General features: G+C 41.9%; 1 protein-coding gene across 1 annotated transcript; it reads left to right on the forward strand.

Moving 5' to 3' along the window:
• The first annotated feature begins 1,974 nt into the window (after positions 1 to 1,974).
• QSOX2 (quiescin sulfhydryl oxidase 2) lies at positions 1,975 to 22,297 on the forward strand. The gene is made up of 12 exons (XM_042830855.1): positions 1,975 to 2,206; positions 5,876 to 5,976; positions 6,253 to 6,301; positions 7,270 to 7,375; positions 7,568 to 7,658; positions 9,139 to 9,284; positions 10,173 to 10,316; positions 12,336 to 12,465; positions 14,648 to 14,770; positions 15,770 to 15,920; positions 18,745 to 18,933; positions 20,956 to 22,297. Exons 1-12 carry the CDS (start codon positions 1,975 to 1,977, stop codon positions 21,504 to 21,506), a joined length of 2,013 nt encoding a protein of 670 aa, XP_042686789.1. The 3' UTR covers positions 21,507 to 22,297.
• The last annotated feature ends 11 nt before the right edge of the window (positions 22,298 to 22,308 follow it).

Genomic DNA, 22,308 nt, shown 5'->3' on the forward strand with positions numbered 1-22,308 from the left:
GCTTTGCAATCCCAGGGCTGATGGCGCTGCTGAGATGCAGCACTAAATGAGCTCTTCCTTCCTGGGTGAGAATTTCCCCAACACCCCCCCCCCCGTCCTCCTGACCCTTATCCTCATTGATTAATTAATCCAGTAATCCAGATAAGTTATTTGTTCTAAGATTAGTGTTTTCTTCTTGTCAGCTTATTATTAGAATTTAATTCAATGGTGGCTTTTTTTTTTTTCCCCTGGACTCACAGGCAAATTATTGGATACAATGACAAATCTATATATTGAAGCACTACAGTTTTCCAGTTTATTTTCACTATAGTTTTGCAGCAGCAGGATCACTTGTTGTGTGTTGGGAATGAAAGCTATTAAAAAATATCATCTATATATGTGAATGAATAGATGAAGAACTTGTTTAATTTCAGACAGCTATGTGTTACACGGGAGAAAGATCACCGTTATGTTTGCAATTAGGTTTGTGAGTGAAGCCTGAACCCTTGCAAGATAGCTATATACAGAAGGACATAGCCATAAAGTAACTACTGCTGATGAGAATAAAAAGTGTACACACAGAACATGTCAGACATATTTAATATCCCCTGCCATTATCTGTTCCAAGCCTTAGATTCTGGCACCCAGATATATTGACCTGTTCAGTCAGTGGCAAGACTTCAATATCAAGATGACTCTACTTCAAGGTCTAATATTTTGTTTGCCTTGGTTTTGATCAATATTAACCTCCCGGGTCAATAAATCTCGATACTAGCCTCAAGAGGAGTCATTATCTTTCATAGAAAATGATTATTTCTCAGTTAAACCCCACATTTAATTTTCCCGTAATCCATCTCTTTCATCTTTGCACTTTTAGCAGTTCTTCTGAACAAAATGTGCTCTGAAGTATCTGAAGATTTTAAAATCCTAATTAGCACCTACATGAAGGTTTTCCTTTTATATCATTGGATTGCACTGCTGTAACCACCTCCTGTTACTGCTTGGAGACAAAAAGCTCCAATGGAGCGTGGTGCAAGGAAAGCAATGACTCAGGGCAGTGCACGTGGATGGAAGGATGTGACTGAACTTCAGATGGTGATGGCAAAAAACAGAGAAATGGGCAAAAATAGGGAAATGTGGCAGAGTCTGCTGGTTCTCATATGATTTGCACGGTGTGTGGGATTCCTGCACAAAGAGCCACAGAATGGCCTGGGTTGAAAAGGACCTCAAAGGTCATCTCGTTTCAACCCGATTCTGAAAGCATCAAAACGAAAACTGCAAACAAAGCATGCTCTGTTCCTGAGTTTCAGAAGCATCATCTTTAAGCTTGCAGTCAAGTTGCCAAAGATCAACACATGAGAAATGAAATAGCTCTCAGATGAGGCTACCCATGGAAAGCATGAGCATTCTTAGTATTCCACTACAACCCATCCATTCCCAGTCTGAAGTGGAAACGTTCTGCTGCCCAATAACACCAGACACCCATTTGCATTTGCTGATATGGCCAACATCCACAAACCCCAAAATCCACTTTTTCAATGCAAGTCTTTCTGAAGACTTAGACCACACTTTATTGGTCCTTGAGGGGTTACAGCAGTACAGTGCACATCGTCGGAACTGCAGATAAGTAAGAGAACAAGGACCTGAAGCCATTAAAAATTACCATGATTGCCTACAAAGATATCACACCGCTGCAGCCAGCCTGCCGTAACGATCCTAGCCTACATTTTAACCCCTGAAATTGAAACGGAGCGCCTGAAACGCGAGGATTTGGATCAATTTCTTTTCCTCTTCAGTCCTTGAGTGATTACAAGGAGCAGTTGCGAGCACCGCCAGCCACAACCCGCTTTCGGGCACTACAAGCCTCCCCCCCGGTGCCCGCAGGCAGGCGGGCTGAGGGCCGCACTCTCCGCTAGGCCGCGTCCCCGCGCCCGGTCGTTGTTATGGCGCCGCCCCGCGCCGCGCCGCCCCGCCCCGAGCGGCCGGCGTCCCAACATGGCGGCGGGCGGCGGCGGGCCGCTGGTTTTGCTGGCGCTGCTGGCGGCGGGGGTGGCGGCGCGGCTGTACCGGGCCGGGGAGGATCCGCTGAGCGTGTTGGTGGCCGGCACGGTGCGGCGAGCGCTGCTCAACTCCTCGGCCGCCTGGGTGGTGCAGTTCTACAGCTCGTCCTGCGGACACTGCATCGCCTTCGCCCCCACCTGGCGAGCCCTGGCGGGGGACGTCAAAGGTGAGGGGGCCCGGCCCGGGGTCTGCCCGCGGACCGCCGTTGCGAGGCCGGGCCGCCGGGGTCTTCGCCGGTGTGGGCCTGGGCTGGGCTGCGGGGCCTCCGCACGTGGGGCGCTGCGGGGCCGTGGGCGCTGCCCGGACCGCGTCCTGCTTGGGAGCTGAGCTGTGAGCGGCTGTGGGGAGCAGCGGTGAGCCTCCAGGTTGAATGACGTGGGGGAGCCGAGCACCGAAATGCCGCCGTGTGTGTGATGGATGAGCTGTGCGGCCCTTCCGACCCGCAGCCTTCCTCGGTTGCCCAGGTGGCACTGCAGGCTGATGGTGGGTGCACCGAGATGCCTTCCGACTGTCAGCTCTCTGAGATCTTCATCTTCTGGTTGCTTGAAAGGAATCATCCCGTTCTGAGCAGAAAGCACGTGAATACTGCGGTGCTGGAGATGCCGCGTGTGTTTGGTGTTGGATTGTGCAAAACCAACAGAGCAGGAGTGGGTTGGAAGGGAAAAAAGAATGGCCAGGTGATAATGCAAAGAGGGACACACATTTTTGTGGTTATCACACCTTTCTTTTAAATGGGTCGTTGGCCTCTGTGCCTCAATAGAGGGATGCTCACACTGCTGCGTCTCAATCTGCTCGTGGGTTTATTGGCACGTGCTGCAGCGTTCTGCTCTGTTTGTAGAGCTGATGCAAGGAACCTGCAGGGCTTAGAGGTGTTTGTAGCTGTGGTGGGGAGCTGAACTGAGACAGAATCTTGGGAGAAATTGCTCTTAATGTGGATGTGTTAAAGGCTTGCAAACTCTACTGTGTTTTTTTACCCAAGAGATGATATCACGGCGGAGGCAGCAGTTCTGGTGCATGGATGTGGTTTCTATTTGAGACAGTGAGGAGCTCTGGCTTCTCTGGCAGCCTTGGATGTGAGAAGCAATGATGATGAACACACAGCGTAGATCAGTGTTAGATATGCTTTTAGATGTGGTTTTAGAGGCACAGAAATGGACCTGCCCAGAGTAAGGCCCTGGGTGTTTGTCATGTGCTGGACCGAGCAGAAACTCAAAGAGCAAGAAACAGAGCAGTACTGGTTTCATAGCTTTTCAGGCACTTGTTATTTTCATGGCTTTTCTTGTTTGAATAAGCTGCAGCTCTTTTTTTTTTTGTTTCTTTACATAAGCTTGCATAACATTTTCACCTTGTAATTGGATTGCCTTGTGGCCAAAATAGTATTAGACCTTTTTTTAAAGACATGAAAGAGCCAGGAGGTGTGTGGGCATTGCAATGGAGATCATGAAGAGCTGAAAGTGAGCAGAGCTCTTCTCAAAATAAAATGTTCATGTTTTACTGCAGCGGTGTGATATCTTTGTAGGCAATCATGGTAATTTTTAATAGCTTCAAGTCCTTGTTCTCTTACTTATCTGCAGTTCCAACGAGGTGCACTGTACTACTGTAACCCCTCAAGGACCAATAAAGTGTGGTCTAAGTCTTCAGAAAGACTTGCATTGAAAAAGTGGATTTGGGGGTTTGTGGATGTTGGCCATATCAGCAAATGCAAATGGGTGTCTGGTGTTATTGGGCAGCAGAACGTTTCCACTTCAGACTGGGAATGGATGGGTTGTAGTGGAAGACTAAGAACGCTCATGCTTTCTGTGGGTAGCTTCATCTGAGAGCTATTTCATTTCTCATGTGTTCATCTTTGGCAACTTGACTGCAAGCTTAAAGATGATGCTTCTGAAACTCAGGAACAGAGCATGCTTTGTTTGCAGTTTTCGTTTTGATGCTTTCTCTCAGAATAGGTGTAGAGTTCTCACTGCTGCATCCCTAACCACACATTTAGCTGTATTACAGTTTACTTCTGGTAACTTAAAAGGTGGTTGAATGTACCCACCAGAATGTCTGTGGGCTGTAATTACATGTAGTGGTTTTCTGTGCAGAAGTGACAAACTCATAGAGATCCCACATACAACCCTTGAATTATATGCAGAAATAATCCACTTCTCTGCACAGTTGTCCCAAATCCAGCAACATTTTCCTTCCAGAAATTGTTCTGGGGAACTACAGAAACGTTGCTGTTATGCTGGAAGCAGCCTAGATGTGCAATGATAGTGCTGTTTAAAAGTGCTATTTAAAAATCAGCAGTGTTTTCTTTGAAACAAATCTACACTGTGTTGCCAATATAGGCCGTGTGCTGCAGCAGTTTTCACATCTCTTAGAAACAAGGAGCTCCTCACTAAGCAGAAGCAAATGCTGAGCAGCACACCCCCAGCTGGTGCTCTTTAGCCCAAGTGTTTTGCCAGAGATGCATTTTCATTGTTCTAAGTGAGCGATTTGCATTGGGTTCATAGTGCTCCTATTCATGGTGTGGAGGAGGATATGAAGGCAGGTGGAAAAAGGAGGAGTGGTGAAAGTTGGATGGGTTGGATACCCAGAAGCCAAACTTTTGTTGTTGTTTTGCATTTTGTTTAATAAAATGGACTGTTGTATCTTTTGTGTTGCTGTGAATGTGTGCCCATCTGCTCGAGGATGCTTGTAGTTACTGCTGTGCCTTTTGGGCTGTTGGCATGTTCTGAAATTCCCACTCAGCTGCCCCATCCTCCTTCAAAGACAAGGAAAGGTCAAGCTAAATTTCAGCAGCAGCCAGGCATCCAATCAGATCTTGAACTTGATGAAGCTTTCGGGCTCTTTGCTATAAAAGCAAATTTAATTTTAGTGCTTATTTTATATTTTATTGATCCTTGGGAGTTACGGTGTGTCTTCAAATTCTGCCCACAGCTGTTTTGATTCAGCTTAGCTGTAAAAAGTAACTGCATAAGGAGTCTCTTGGAGCAGTTCTTCCTTGAAGTGATTGCTGCAGCAGAGCAGAGCTGGCGAAAGGAGAAGGAAAAAGCTATGAATGAATTGAAAGCTTTTATAGAAGTTATGTAGGTGCATTTATGGAAATACTTCAACTCTTGTGGTGACTCCTATGAAACATTTATAAAGGAAATTAGGAAATTTAGTGATGTGGGGACCCAACTGTGTAGCACTCCAGTTAAAACTCGGGTATTTTAGAAGCATATCCTGAGCGTGCCTGAGGAGCACTAAAAAGTAAAGACAGCTTTCAGTGGGCAAAATGTAAGTGTTGGGCTGAATGCAGATCTGGAGGCCTCTGAGAACATTGTGAGCTCAGTGAGCCTGTGTGAGAATTAGCTGTGATGCCTGGTGCAGCAAATGTGGCATTTGGTGATTGTCAGCCACGTGGATGAGAAACTATTGGATTTGTTTTATGCATTTGAATATGCTCCACGTGCTCAGCTTATGGGCTTAGCTGACTGCGGAACTGATTTGGAACCTTCTGTTGGGTTGGACCCTATTTCATCTTCTTGGACTCGATTAGAAAAAAATCTGCAGTCCTATAATTGTCACACTGTGTGTTGAGATTGTTCTTATTTAGATGTCTTGGGAATACTGCTGCAGCTTCAAACAAACAGAAGCCCAACCAGCCAGGGAGCTTTTAGTTGTTCAATGACCTTCATTCATCTTGAGGATGGAAATGGCCTGTGAACAAGGGCCAACCAAGGGCTTGGTTTCTGTGCTACTGGAATCTGTCAGAGTTGTGGAGTTGATTTCCTTGGGAACCAGGCCAGTCTGCAGCTGGGATCCGAGGTCGCTTCTGCTGAAAATGGAAATATATTTTTGTTTTCAGACTGGGAGTCTGCAATTAGAATTGGTGTGCTGGATTGCGGGGAAGAAGAGAACTATGAGACGTGTAAGGAGTATGGGATCCACTTCTATCCAACTGTAAGGGTGAGTGCCGTGATGAATTTATTGCCTTAGGTAGATGATGTGTATGATAACTAAAACTTAAAAATCAACCTATGTGCAGAGAGTGTTTACTAGAAATTCTGATGCTCTAGCCAGGGCTTTGGGACTATAAGCTAGGAGTAAAAACTATTTCATGAATGGAGAGATAGGAATGTTTTGTAATACAGCTGTAAAAACTAAGACTGTGTGAAACCAGAGCTTTTGTCTTTAAAAGTGACTTTTAAAATCAGTAATACTTTTCTTTTTCTTCCCCTGTAGTTCTTCAGAGCATTTACAAAGCAGTTTACGACTGGAGAAAATTACAAAGGTAGGAATATCCTGCTGTAAGTGTGAGTTGCCCTCATTTGGAGGGGGGTGGAAGTCCCAGAGGACAAAACCAGCCCACATCTCTGCAGCCTGAGATGCAGTTTGCTCAGTCGTGGCTCTGGTGCCTTTTGAACTGTCAGTCAGTTTCCAGGCATCCTGAATTTCATTGGGGAACCCCCACTCAGATGTTGACTAACTGAAAGCAGGCTTATCCCCTGTGTTTGACAGGATCACAGCTTGAGGTGGTTTGTCTGGGGACAAAAGTAATGTTGTCTTTTCTAATGGATTACCGTTTAAAAGGCCAAAGGTCAGAAGAAGGACCACCTGCACCATTAACCCTTTGTGTAGAATTAGGCTGTAGCTGTACCTGTTACTTCTGGTATTTGTGAGAGCTCCTGCGTTTTGATTTATTCCTTTTAAAGCTGATAAAATGATCTCACAGCTCAGTTATTCCTTTATGTTAGGTGGCTTTGTAAGGTCACCTGTCACATTTGGTGTGAATGCCACACATCTGCAGTTTTTAATCCATCATGAATATCCTTATCGAAAAAAGGCTACTAGGATCTGCAACTGCTGTGGAAACAAACACACATTTGGAATGAAGCGTTGTTTTGAGAGAGAACCAGCAAGGCAGGCAGATAGGTTTGTAAATATATATTTACAAATCTATTTGTATATAGATTTATAAAATATCAAGATATCTATATTGATATTTTATAAATTTTGGGATGGGTTGATAGTTCTTATGTTCTCATTCCAACCTTAAATTGCAATCTTACAATTAAATCCTTGGTACCTGTTCGTCAGACAGAAAACAGTGCCTCTTTTTCCCAATCTGAATATGAAACAAAAACCAAAAATGCTGCAGGAAAGTATGAGAATGTGTAAAAACCTGCACCTGAAGTGTTTGCCACAGCTGTGTGTCAGTTGTCTGAAGCACTGCATGTTTTTGTGCCTTGGACTCAGCAGGAGCAGATCGTGAGCTGCAAACAGTTCGCCAGGTGATGGTTGACTTCTTGCAGAACCATTCTCAGGAGTCAAGACCTCCTGCTTGCCCACCTTTGGATCCAGTTTCGTAAGTGCCTTGTTTAAAATGCAGCTAATGTACGTCTGCTGTGTTAATTAAACATGATATAGATATTCTTATTAAAGTAAGCTCTTTAGTGTTGTTATCAATACTACTACGAGATAGTAAAAGGCAGTTCTGTTGATTTACAGTGTGCTTATTGCATTCTCCTGTGCTAAATGCTTTATCTTTTCATAAAAGGTCCAGTGATGTTTCTTCTCTCTTTGACAAGAAAACCCCTCATTACACTGCTATTGTGGTCGAAAGTAATAACTCCTACATTGGCCGAGAGGTAATGCATGATTTGTGACATCGTGAGCATGAAAGGGTGTTATTATGAAACAGCTGAGTTCTGTGTTAGTCAAGCAATAGAGCTTGTGATTCTAGGACTGGATTGAAGGATGGTCAAAGTCAGGTCGTGTTTTTTGAGATATCATAAAGTCAGGTGGTTACATAAGGCTGTTGTATTTAATTATGCAGAAGAACTTGCTTGCAGATGTACGCCGTGTTATGTTAACTTCTTCTGTTCCCACTTGAGAGGAAGATTAATTTAGCAGTTTCACTGTTAGCACAATTCTTTTGTTTCAAGAGCAGGAAAATCCCAACAAAAACATTGTCAGATGTTTTGTGACTGCTAGAGAAACATTCATAATATTAGTGGTTCTAATTTAAATGATAGCATGCGATTGTTTCCACTCTGAGCCACTGAGGAAGTGGAAGACTTTGATCTTCCCTTCCCCCCCAATAAAATATTTGATTTGGCTTCATTTCACCACTTAACGAGCCTGCTGTTCGCCTAGAGCTGTTACTTTTCTCTTGCTGCCAAGATCTGGAATAAGTAAAGTAAATAAAGTGCACAATTATCTAGGTATAATCTGTGCAGAAGCATCCTGTGTCTGTGAAATGTTTCTAATTAGATTTGATGCCAAGATGACTGAGTTGTACAAGAGGAGGAGGGTGTGCTGCCAAAAACAAGAATCACTTTGAGAAGCAGACTGCTTCCAGACATTTGGTTTCTGGAAGCTGCTGTTTTGGTCCTTGTAGGCAGTACCAAAAAGGAGGTGATGATTATCAAGTTCTCTAGCATTTTGTCACTGATTTTAACACTGTTTCCCCTCTGCAGGGAAAGCAGATTGTCATCTGAGTAAGAAGAATAGAATCTGCTTTCAGAAGGCTAAATATTTGCTAATGTTATGGAGAATTCTGTATTTATAAAGCAGCTTGATAAAATAAAAACAACATTACTTTCAGTTTTTCAGCGTTAGACAGTATAGACAAACCTAATAGAAGTCACAACAGCTGAAGAAATGAAGTTCTGTGCTTTTATTACTGATTAAAAGAGGGGTCTTTTAAATTACAAGTTTGAAAGTGAGGTGAAACATAGCAAAGATAATATGCACCCAGAAAGGAAAAATGTAGTGGAAACTTACCTTGCACATGTAGCACAAAACATATCTGCTGTTGCCTATGGAATATTCCCTGCTCTATTTTGAGGTTTGAGGACATTTCATCATTCATTCTCATGTTTTCTTCAGATGTTAGACTGGAAAAGAAAAATATCAGAATAGAACAAAGAATTGAAGGTAGGAGTAAATAACTTGCAGAGTAAATCTTCAGCTGATATTATTGGTGTCCACAGGGTGCTCACAGATGCACTTTCTTGGTGAACAGTTTAAGGGTTGATGCACTTTGCTTACTTACCTGTCTTGTCCTGCAAGACTGGATATTCCACCAGCAGTGTATTTAATTTGTGTTTCCTTTTTGTTACCCAGGTTATCTTGGATTTGATCCAGTATGAAAACATTGTTGTAAAGAGAGCAGTGAATTTTGATAAGTCTTTCCTGGAGAAACTTGGGATTACCTCAGTCCCTTCGTGCTACCTGATGCATCCTAATGGGTCGCACGGGTTGGTTAACAGGTGAGCACTTTCTGTCTCAAGGGAACATAGGGGGATTCACCCAAGCTATAGCAACTGTTTTTTATAGCTTCCTTTTATACAAAGTAAGTTATTTTATAGTCATTTTTGCACGTGTGTGATGACATTGTGTCTTAGCATGTACTCAGTGTACTGTGTTTGAAAATTGTCTGTCTTGAGCACTCTTCAGCTGTTATTAATTGTATTCAGTGCTCTCATTATACAGTTTGCTCTTTATGAATGCTTATAATATGTAGAGATGGATTATGCCAGTAGAAAGAGTTGATATGAAAGAGTCCTGTGGCCTCATAACCTCATAACCCTTGGCTTGCTGCACTGCACTGACAGGATTATTTACTGTAAAACTTTCTTTGAAGTAGCCACTTTTGTAGTGCTTCTGTCTGGAAATAGGTGGCTGCTTGTTATTTGGAGTTGCATATGCTGAAAGCTGTGTGTTGTTCCTAATGAAGCATTTAATATTGTTATATATATATATATTTTAATAAGTGACTTGATATTAGCTTGCTTGCCATTATTGCCTACTTACAGTCTTTGTGCCTGTTGCTGTGATGTATCTGAAAGGAAAATACTTTGGAATAAAAATGAAAAAAATTAGCAATGCATCCAAGCTTGCTTCTAAGTCAGAATACTTCTCCATGTGGACAGTGCCTGTGTAATCAAGCTGATATTTTGATGAACAATGATGTTTTTAATTCATGTGGAATTTCGACTACTTATTGCAGTTATTTTTGTTACTATTCCTAAAATCATCACCATTTATCAAAATAGAAATGGAAAACAAAGCGAGTGTGATATAAATATGCTGGTTTGCTTTGGATGTTTTATTAACCCAAGATAAAAATAATCTGAATTTTGTCCATTTGCACCCAGTCTGAAGCCCCTGCGGTCGGTCTTTTCTTCATACCTGAAGTCGCTGCCAGGTGTAAGAAAGAAACTTCTTGCACCACTTGAGCTGCCTGCTAAAGGAAACAAGGAGGAGAGCGCAGAGATGAAGCCGTGGAAGGAATTTGATAAGTAAGCAATTCTGATTTTCAGTTCAATGCTTGATTATTAAAATTCACATGCAGTTTCTTTTTGCCACGTAGGAGGCTGCCCTGTCATTGTAAAGTTCTGCTGCAGATGAAAATGGTATTTCTTTCTATCCCATCTGATGTAGCTCGATTTGAATAGGTTGATCAGACTTTCTGATCTTCATTCTTCTGCAGAATAAAGTTTGAGGCATTTATGCTTATTGCTGGAGAAATTGCAGCACCAAAGCTGGAAGCAGTGCTTCAGCTGTTGCTTCAGCTTGATCTGTTTCTCAGTATGTTGAGATGACACTGAATTAGTTCATTTCCAGCACCAAGGTTACAGCTTCTGCCAAAGGCAGGTAACATTTCTCTGTTTGTGAGCAGTGTTTCAATCAATTCCCTGAAATAATAAGCAGTAAAGCTTATTATTTATATTATATTATTATTATATTATATTATTATATTATTATATATTATTTATAATGAGCTGTAGCACATTTCTGTAAAAAATGATTATTCTTTGTGTGTATTGGAAAGTAAGCAGTGCCCACTAAAAATGCTCAAAAATGCAAATGCAGTTGAAAATGCTAAAGTCTCTGTGAAAGATGTTTGCCAAACCAAATCTGATGAGGTTTATCTTTACCCTCTTTTCCCCATTCTCTATTTGAGAGAAGGATACAAAGGCTTTGCAGAGAGATAATCCCTCAGCATCTTTAGATGGAAAAGATACAGGACTGAGTGCTTTCATTTTGTACTTATTTTCCTTTTTTGGAGACTATTAGTGTCATCTTCTTTCAATGACTATTGTAAAATACTGTACATAAAGCATTGTATTATTAAAACAGCTTAGTTAAATGTAGCTGCTTCCCAGCAAGCCAAAATCTTGTTGATATGAATCTCCAGTGCAAGTATCTTTCAAATGGGCTTTTTCTGGGAGACCCTTATGCACACGTATGGATCTTCAAGAAACTTGAAGCCAGCAGAGTTTTTCTTTTTTTTTCTCTCAATTTAAGTGAGTACATTATTAACTAAGGAGATATGTCAAAGTAAGTTTGTAGTTTGAGTTGTTAAAAATGTTGATTATCTTGCGTTTTAATATATGTTAATTTGTGGATGTAATTTTAGAGGTGGAGGCAGCTGAATGATGGTTTCCAAACCAAACAAAAACAATGATCTTGTTGAGCTCTTACAGAAGAATACTGTATGAACTTCTGTTTGTTCAGTTACATTGCTCTGCATGATGCAGTGTGAAGGTTGGACTCTGAGAACGTTGAAAGATAGGATGTTTTACCTGATGGATTCTATCTGAAGTAGCTCTTGTTATAACTTCTTTATAAACTTCTTTATAACTTGTCTTGTTATAAAGACATTTAGTTGTGAGAATGTTAAAATATTTAATTTGCTTTAGTTGTTTTACTTGTACCTGTCATAAGGTGTGTAACTGAGAGCAGCTGTGAATGAAATTGTTTGCACAGCACTGTATCCAGGGAGCCTGCAGCAATACTGCTGCATCTGGCAGAGGATTGCTAGGTTCAGTCCTTTCCAATAATGATTTTTGCCAGTCTTGCTTGCACCTCTGCTCTGTGCATCATCTCTGTATGTTAAGCAGGAGTCTCCCTTTTCTGGTAGCATGTGATTTTACTGTTTGTGTCAGATTCTGGAGAGAAGCTGTAATTTCTACTTCCTTGCTGACAGTGGTTTGTGACTTCATTGCGAGGTGCAGCTGGCTGGGAAACAAAAAAGCTGAAGTGTGGTCTTGCTTCACATGTCTGAGCTCAGAGCTGAGTGATACAGAACTTGTTCAGGAGGGTGCAGTGGGTCTCAATGAACTCGACACCATTCCCAGCACCTGAAGCAACTGCTGTATTCCCTGTGCCTGCTGCAGGCTATACTGCAATCACTGTGGAGTGGCAAATGTAGAGGCTTTAATGGCACCTACTATATATCAATTTTACCTTTGTGACTGATAAGAAAATGAGTGAAAGAGGCCTGTCACGATGTTATTTATGTGTGTGTGTTTCAGATCAAAGTTGTACATGGCTGACCTTGAATCTGGATTGCATTACCTGTTCCGGGTGGAGCTTGCTACACACAGGATGCTTGAGGGAGCTGAGCTGAAGACCTTCAAGGATTTTGTTACCATTTCTGCCAAGGTGTGTGCTTCCACTCCTTGATTATTTAAAGGAAAAAAAAAAAAGACTGTAACATAAAATTTATTGTGGTGTAAGCTTCTCAAAATGTCTTTCAGAATGTATTTAAGTGTGTGCTTTCCCAACAGCTTAAAAATAGTTCTGTGAATTTCTTTAAATGTTGTTTTTGAGTTACTTTATGCCGTTCTGATATCCTTAAAGAGCTGAAAGGCATTTTAATTTCATCTTAGACAGATCAAATTTGAATAAAGGCTAAGCAGCCTGCAGCATATTGAATGAATGCTATTAATACAGGCTATTTATCAGATCTTTGGGGTAAATAGCTATTTTAACTCAGTAAGTAAAAGTATTCTTTTCACTGTTTAATTTTGGATCGTGCATGCTTGACAAGTAGTGTTCTATTTAGAAATCTCTAACTTCAGTCTGAATCTAGAATCTTGAGGTTGAGTATTCCAAAAATGAAGATGCAGGCACATCACCTGTAATAACAGCAACACGTGCCATCTAACTTGGAAAAAAAATGATATTTCACCTTGTCACATCAGCCTTCTGAAACAGGCAGACTCTAGATGTACTTACTGACTGCTAACACTTGGCTTTATTTAAAATACCTTAACCAGTTCCTGTTTAAGGGAATAATGGGGGCTGTATGATCTATTCCCAGCTATCTCGGTGTATCAGTCGGTTTCTTGCCCCCCTGCGGCCATCAGAGGTCAGAAATCTCTAGCTGGCCTCATTTCTTTAAGAAAGTGTGGTGGTAATCTTTCCATCATATTATCCCTAAAACATCCTCTGTTCTTCCTGATGGCTCCTGGCCAGCTTATGTCATTTGCTTCCCTGGCTATTAGTGCATAAGTGGGGAATGCTGTTGCACGCTCATCTCCAGATTGCCATTGTACATGGGGACTCCTGTCCTTCATTTGCATTCTTTTGTTTTGAACAGCTTTTCTCTTGGTTCTCACTCACAATTCCCTCTTACTGACATGTGCACTGCTTGCATTTGAGGCAGTCAGAATGCTGAGTTTGCAGTGTTGGTGCTGTCATGACGTGCATCGTTCTGCAGGCTCACGCACTGGATTTCAAAGTTAAACCCTGTCTCTTGCTTTCCTTTTTAACAAAGTTCCCAGCATTCAATCCATAACAACAGCTTTGTGAATCAGGACTTCCAACACTTTTCCTATCTTCCTGTTTAACAGCATTTAAAATGATGCTACATTCTAAACCCAGAGGTCTGATCTCTGCCCCCCTATTAGGGAAATCTTCGTTATTGTAGAATTAGATTTTACTTTTTTCTTCCATGAAATGTATCTACCAGAGACACTCTGCTACTATTATTTTTTTTAGATAGTCAAGTATGATATTTTGGGATTCCTACAGGATTATAGATGCTGGCTGTAGTACAGAAGTAAGCTTTTTTAGTTGTATAGTTGGACAGTGGCTGCGAAGGGACTTGTATTGCAGAGCATCTCCTGACATCTATTAAATGCATGGAATGTGTTTAAGACAACAGGTACAGGGGTTTTGTTTCTCCTTCCTCTGGAAGTGTGCTTAGAAAATGTTCTGTACTCAATTCCATAGTAAATACAACAATCAGTCAAGCATTTCTAGTGTATAATAATGATATGACCCCTGACTTACAGCTCCTTGTGCTTGTCTGACAGAGCTCGACTGCTTTAACTTGCAAGTTAATGTAATCACCATTTGCAAACCACTTTGGGAATCACACATATGAAAAGGAAAGTTATTTTTCTAGGTAACTGCCATCATCAACCAGAATAAAAATACTATAAGAACCATTGCTGTGGTTTATATTCAAAGAGTGAGAAAGGATTTCAGCCTTTCTTAGGTCTTATGCTCCTCCAGCTGTGTGCTTAGCTGAATTACCTTCACAGAAAGTTCTGTGTCATCTGCCCAAGGTTGTTCTGCTTGTGATTGAGCATCTTTGTGCTGGTTAACATTTTACAAATGCAGTGTGTTAAATTTTGTGAGTTACTGTGAGAGAACTGGTAAACTGCTTTACTGATAAACAGAACAAGCACACAACAAAAGAAAATCTTGTCTATTAAACTGAGCTAATGCATTTCAGAGATGAGAAAACACATTTAGGTAAACATCAAACTGTCATGCTGCTGCTGGAAGTTGTGCTTTAAAATATTATATTCTTTCTTCTATTTAATATCCTCAGCTTTTTCCTGGCCGTCAGCCTGTGGTGAAGTTGTTAGAGACCCTGCAGGAGTGGCTGGTGAGCCTTCCATTAGACAAAATCCCTTATGATGCTATTCTAGATCTGGTCAACAACAAAATGCGGGTAAGCTGTTACCAGTTTCCAGTGTAAAATACAGCATTAGTAAAGGATAAGATTCTGTATAAATCTAAGGCATCACTGACTGATGGCCCCTCAGCCGTAATGGAGTTATAAGAAGGTTAAAATGAAAATGAAGTGAAATCATTGCCAGAAAAAAAAAATCCACATGAAGAAATTGGAATGAGAGAATTGCAGCAGACAATCCTGGCGTGGTTTTAGCAGCAAGCATTGCTGCCTTCCTTAATGCCAGCTTCAAACCATGGGAGAGCAGAGATGTTAGAATTGGCTTTATTTGCTATGCCTGCCATCAGCAGAATTCTCTGAAGTTCAGAGTATAAAAGGTGGGAAATTTGCCCGTTGAAGGGTGAATTATTCTTCGTTATTCCTACTTAATTTCCTGACTTTGGTCGTTGCCAGGAATCCCATCTCGGTTTGGTAATGAAAAGCACTGTGATGGAGCTGTCTTTGCACAGAAGTTAATGTGAGTCTTTCTCCCCATGAAGTGGGATTGCTGTCTGGGATTTGGAAAGCAGACATGTGTGTTTTAGGAATCAGAGATGAATCATTGGAAAGAAATCCCATGCAAGATTTTCATTTGCAGTAGTAGTTTTAAGAAGAAATAAACATTAATTTTACATCTGATCCTCTTAAGATGTTACTGCTGTAAATTCCATGGATGTTGCTGAGTGATGCACAATTTTTATTGTGCCCACGGAAGCTGTAACACAGCTCACAGCAGTGTGTGTGTCTTGTTTTCATACTGTGCTGAAAAAAAAGTCTCTGGAAGTTAAGCTGCTTAAGGTATCCTGGCAAACTAATCAGGCATCCCTGATGTGCATCTTGGCAGGTTTAACATCACTGACTGTTACTGCATGTCATGTAATGTGCTTGCAAGACGGGTGAGTTTAGCAATGGGCTTTGGAGAGAAATAGCATGTCTACAAATGTTGAAGCTAATCTCGGTCCCAGAGCTGCATGTATCTGAAACATGTATTCTTTTCAGATTTCTGGGATATTTCTCACTAAGAGAACGGAGTGGGTTGGCTGTCAGGGCAGCAGGCCGGAGCTCAGAGGCTATACTTGCTCCCTTTGGAAGCTGTTTCATACCCTAACTGTGCAAGCTGCGCTGCGACCAACAGCTTTGATAAATACAGGTAAGTAGCAGTTATGTGAGGGTCTGGAAGGCAAAAACACACAGCTGATCTGCTAGGCAACAAAACAGGTAATGGATTCAAGCTATCTTTTTCCTGTAAGTTCTTGGCTAATACATTCATGGGCAGTGTCTTTCCAGGCTCAGTTTGCAGGCTGTTGCCAGCAGGGGTCAGAGCGTAGCTTCCCTGCGGTGGGAAGGCTTTAAAAGAAAGTGTGTCAGTTTGTCCTTGCTTAGAACCGTGGTAAATGGAGGAGGAAAGTACGTGACCCTGGGGAAGTGAGCAGTAAGGCAGGAAGGAGGGGGAGAATTTCAAAGGAAGAAATTCTGAACCACCTGAAAAAGGAGGAAGCCTGTTGAGGCTGTGAGGTCGCGCTGTTTATTTGAGAAGAATGAGATGAAACCACGGGGTTTGGCAGCAATAAAAGCTGGACAGCCATTAGCCCTTCTGTAATGAAATTTCAGCAATACAGAATTTCAAGACAGATCTGTTTTCAGCTGAGTCCCCATTAATTGTTGCAGTACAAGACATTCACTCCTTTGCAAACACTCGGTAAAATCCCTTGTTTTTACACTTGCAGTATCTTTGAAAGAGTGTTAGGGTTCTGATGTTGGTTCCTATTGAAGAAACGTTCTGCATAGGTAGATGCTGCCTCAGCACAATGGAAAGAAAATTGATGCTGAAATATTGCTCTTCACCTGATTTTGTTCTTGTCAGGGCAGTGCATTGTTTGCTTATTGTTCCATTTCGTTTTTGTTTTTTTAATTTCAGGCTTTTAATGTCTTCTGCAAAGAATTCTAGATAGAGTGCTACCAGGCCATGGTAACAGTAGTTTGCAGTTTTCCAGATGTCAATTATACATTAAATACAAATATAGTTCAAATCCTGGATACATTTATCTGTCCAGCATAGTTTGCAGTGGCAGTGAAAAACTCAATTCGTAATGTTGAATGCCCTGCAAATAGGCATACTTTGAGTAGCTAATCTCATCATGCTGTAGGGCTTTTTCCTCTCATTTTGCCTTGTTTTGTTTGTTATTCGTGGGACAATGGGCTGAATCTCTTTGTTGTGCTGCATGCTGTAGTAGCTGTGCAGCAGCATCGTGCAGGAGTTGAATGGCCTTTTTTTTTTTTGCCCCTTTTCTGGGGCAAAGTGCTGGAACTGAATCAAATTGAAAAGCGTTCTGAATATTTAGGTGTACAACATCACAGCTGGCATTGCTTCCATCTTCCAAGTTAAAAATACACTGCAGAACCTGAGAACTCTTCAGCACACTTTACCCATCGATTTAAATCGGGGCAGATATGTGATGATCACTTCTTATGGCAAAAGAATTGGGTCAGTCTGAGACTGTCGGATTATGTCTTGGGAGGTTTTCCTCTCCTTATTGCTTGTTTAAATCCCATCTACTAAAAAGCATGATGTACTCCCTAATCCTTCCCACCACAGGTAGGGTTTTATGGTTCTTGTCCACTTTAAAGATTAGGGTTACCCTGAATTGCTGTAGTTTGGGAGGAAAGAGAAAAGGAGGATTACACGATGATACATGGCAGATGTTAATAGAAGATTCATCTCTGGGCTGATAAAAGAAAAACAAACAAAATGAGCCATTTTGCAATTGTTTGTTTCCTTTTTAAACCAGCTGGATTTTTCTTGATAGTTTCCACTCCTTGCAGAGTCTGGCAGCAGCCAGCATAAACTTACCATGATTTTCTTGATTGAATGTTTTTATTGCATTAAATTTGATGTGTTTTAATGTTGAGCTGTGTCATTTGAAGCTGCAATGAGATGAACATCGGGGACCCCAAAGGAGCTCTGAGCACAGAATTGTTCACTTCAGAAGGCAGATAAAAATCGCTGCAGAAATCTCATCCTGGGCATCCTTCATTTGTATGGAGGAGTTCTCAATGATTGGGATCTGTTGGTGTGGATAAGACTTGCTTGTGGATTTTTAACTCCATATCTGAATCTTTTAATCCGTTGCTAAATTTGAAAGCCCTCTCTAGAAAATGAATTTTGAAGGAAACTTCAAGGATGTAACATTGCACAGGAGAACAGCTACAGTTAAATTTGTTCTGCATGAAGAGATTGTTTGCTAGTAGTTATTTCTTACTGATTTTATTCCTAAGTTCATAGTCAGTTCATGTGATGAAACTCTTTTGTCTGAAATTCATTTCAACTTTCCGAAACGCTTTTTAGCCTTTCTTGTAAGATGGTAATTTAATCTGCTGTAATCTCCTCGCTTTTATTTATACGTGCCTGTTCAATCACAGATATGGAATGTCTGAGCAGAGATTGTTTGCTTTTCATTGGCTTTAATAACATCTCTGCTCTGAGTGAAGGTGTGCTGTGGAGTCTCCATGCGTCTCTTCCACAGGCAGCAGACAAACACTCTGGCAGTTTTGAATAGGTTTTGCTAAGGATTCTTTTTCTGAGCATGTACATGGAGCACATGTGCTCCCAGCCTCTGTTTTTCACTGCCAGAACAGGACAGAAGCTGTGGAACCCTTTACCACATAATCTGCAAGCCCTGTGCTGTGGGTTCCTCCCAGGTGTTTGGCTGCAGCAGTTGCTCAGGCACTGCAGTGAGGCACTGCATCGTGAGCTGTTTAATTTGGCAAGCATTTGGTTTTGGTGCTGATGACTACACGTGTGCTAGTCAATGGGAAAGGGGGCAGGTTCTGTGCCTCTGGAGGTGTTTGTATCCATGGGATGAGAAGAGAACAAGGTTTCCCTTCTTGGGTTCGCTGCCAGGTGTGTTGTGCAGAGCACACACTGAAGCAGTGTTTGTCCCAGTGGTGCTGAATGCATCTCACTGCCTTTCTAGGTCTCGAAGACAATCCCAGAATAGTGCTTGAGGTCATGCAGAGATACGTCCATCACTTCTTTGGATGCAAGGCTTGTGCTCAGCACTTCGAGGAGATGGCGAAGGAATCCATGGACTCGGTGCAAACCTGGGACAGGGCTGTTCTCTGGCTCTGGGAGAAACACAATGTAGTCAATAGCAGACTTGCAGGTAAGAAGGAAAACGCACACAGGGTAGCTGTGCTGAAAGGCTCTGGCATTTTATACAGTGTAGTTTGTCTTGGAACAAACAGGCATGCAGGCAGTGCTTTGTGACATGGGTTCAAACCAACAGCAGCTGTTGTCTCAGCTTAATGTCCCCTATGAAATACTGGCTTAAGACCAGCTCCGTAATTCTGTTGGTGTGCAAGGTTAACAGCCTTAAGGGTGTTTGTATGCAGAGCAAGACTTAGAGCATCTCAGTCAGCTTTAACTCTAAAGACCAGCCTGGTAACTTTTTCTTGACTGAGGAATATCCACACTTGATCCACACTCCAGTAGAACAGTTTATCTCTTATGACATGCAGTGAAAAAGCTTCTCAGAGGTAATGCTCCTTCTGAGATGTCACCTGTTGCTTGATGAGATGCTTTTCCAAAAGGAGCAATGCAGTTCAGCTACTTAGTGGATAAAAACAATTACTTTTCTTTCCGTTACAATTGAAGCAGGTGTTAAAACTCATCTTCATTTTGTTCTGGAAAGAAAGATGCTTTAGTGGAGAGGGTGATAATTGAAGAGGAGGCTTTCTCAGGATAAAAGAGCCTGAACTATTATCAGATCAACAACCAAATAAAACAAAATTGCCATATGAGGAATATCTGTTTTCCCCCGCTGCCTCGATTGCTGTGTTTTCAGTTGGACTAAAAATACAGCTAAAATACTGGGTTGTATTTAATCTGTTCTGTTATGGGGATATCAAATAGCTAAAGCACTAAAGAAAATTGGTTTCTCTTTGCACTTAATCCTCGCCTCCTGTTATGGATCTGTGTAATGTAGCATTAGTTACAATTTAAATATGCTGCACTGTGTTTATATCGTGGTTAGGCTGAGTTCCCAAGATTTATGAAGAACTAAATACTGTTGTGAGTAGAAGCAGTTGGTTTCCTTTCTCCAAGAAGAAAGAAGCCTATGAGGAGGTATTGCAAAAACTCATCCCTGAATGTTTGCTACTGTTGCCAGACTGAACGCAGGGAGTCACATCTTCCTACAGTGGAGCAATGTGCTGCTTTAGAGCATTCAGTCACTGGAAAAGCCACGTGGATATTGATTGAAATGATGCAGCAGCTGGCTGAAACACTGTTAGTCAGAAGTGTAACTGAAATGAAGAACAGTGTCAAATAATGCATTTTAAGTTTGCTAAAATTTCTCTTTGGGACAGCAACTTCTTGTAATCCCTAAAAGCTGCAGCTGTATTTCTGGCAACATAGATAGCTTTCATGAGAAACAGTGTTTGAGTGGTCAGTGAAAGCACCTTGGCACAGACCTCAGGTGTGGGTTGTGAGGTTGCTGTCTGTAGCTCTGCCCTACTCAATTCCTGATACAAAATGTGTGCATTCTTTTTGGCAGGGGAACACGAGGTGCAGTAAGTTTTCTGTTGGTAATCTTAACGTGAGTTGTCTTTCTTCTGCTTTCTCTGGTGAAACAAAGTGATTACAGAGTGATTTTTTTTATTGTAAGACATCTGAAAGGCAGACCTGTGCTCTCCCATTTGAATAGCAGAGACAAATGTTTGTAACAGCTTACTGCAGACCAGGCTGGAAGATTAAAGAGCATCCAGTGCAAAAGAGCATTTGTTACAAAGCATAACTGCAGTTAACCCTGAACGGCCCAGCTGGTGATGTTCTCATGCCTTCCAGCACCACAGCACTTGTGGATCCTGTTGTATTGGAATTTGAATGCTGCATCTTTTAGTGAGAGAAGAGGAAAATAACTGATAGTGTTTGTACCTTAGAGGAGGAAGCAGTGCTTTGGGACAGAGCAAGCACCCGTCAGGGAAGTCACAGATGGCTTAATTTGTGATTGCCTTCAGTTTAATACAAACATTACTGTGCTGTGGTGGGTTTTTTGGTGTTTGTTTGTTTTCCAGCCTCCCTGTTTATAAGTGAAATACGCACTGCAGTTTCTGCTGAGGTGTCTGACGGTTCAGCTTGCCTCACTCATTCATTTCTGATGTGTTTTTGTCCTTCTCTCAAACAGGTGATCTGACAGAAGACCCAAAATTTCCCAAAGTTCAGTGGCCAACCCCAGACCTCTGTCCTGCGTGTCACGAGGAAGTTAAAGGGTTACACAGCTGGAACGAGGCCCAAGTTCTGCAGTTCATGAAGCATCACTACGACAGTGGAAATATTCTGAATAAATACGTTGAGAGCCAGGCTGACCCCAGTGATACTGAACTAAAAGATGCAAGGGAGGAGAAAGACAAAAGCCTGCAGGAGAAACCAGGTGGAAATAGAGAAAACGTGGTCGTGAACCAAGAACTCATAAGAGATTCAGAATCTAAGCTGTTCAATAAGCTCACAGGGAACCACGGACCTGTCAGAGACAGCAGTAAGGGTGCATTTGAGGCCGTTCACCATCAGGAGAGCAGGCAGTCTGTCATTTTCTTAGGGATTGGATTTTCCAACATAGACATGAGTCTGTGTGTCGTCCTGTATGTGGCATCATCCTTATTTCTGATGATCATGTACTTTTTTTTCCGAATGAGATCTAAAAGGTGGAAGGTGAAGTACTATCGCCCGTCTGTGTAACAGCTCACGGTGGAGCCAGGTTGTTTCTGTTGGACGTGGCTGTTCAGTACCAGATAGGACTTCAATATTAATGATCAGGGATTTTATATGCAGTATTCCTTGTTTTAAAACCCTTTCTCCCCAAGTCATTTCACAAGTGTTCTAGCTTAATGTAAGGCGCCTGCTGTAAGAACCCCAGCCTTTCTCTCTGAGGCACACGGTGCTGTCACAAAATACCCAGTGAGGGAAGTGTTGCATTTTTCAGTGAGGATTTTTCCCTGGCTTACATCATTTACTCACTTGCAGAGTAAGCATGACTTTATGCAATCAGCATTGGTACCGGTGTAGGCTATGAGGTCTGCTTTAAATCGATTCTAAACCTCTGTGACTTTCTCAAGTATTGCTCACACTGCATACATAGAGTAGAAAGCGTCTTCAAGCACTTCTTCCATTCCCTCGTGTTGCCAAGGATGTGTGTGCCTCTGCAAGGACAGGAGGCCTGGGCTGGTGTGCATCTCTGCAAGCAGCCTGATTGTGTTTGCTGATGCCATCATCCATTTAATGGAGTTCAGGTGTAAGCAACAACCAACTCAGACCCGATGCTTTGTGTGCACCACTGTTGGCTGTATTAACAGAGCGTTGGATGGCTCATTGGAGCAGGAGCAGCTCAGTACTGAATGTGGTCTTAGCCAAGTGCCAATTCTGCTGGACTGCAGGGAAGAGAAACACCATTTGTAGTGAAGGAAACCGAGGCTGTTTGCATCAGCGTGCCAGAGCAGATGCTCAGGTGTAGAAATACAACATTCCTTAAATGCTGAATGTC

Source organism: Centrocercus urophasianus, unplaced genomic scaffold, assembly GCF_019232065.1.
Source record: "Centrocercus urophasianus isolate 14NV4802_14NV808 unplaced genomic scaffold, USGS_Curo_1.0 seq_34, whole genome shotgun sequence".
Lineage (NCBI taxonomy): Eukaryota > Metazoa > Chordata > Aves > Galliformes > Phasianidae > Centrocercus > Centrocercus urophasianus.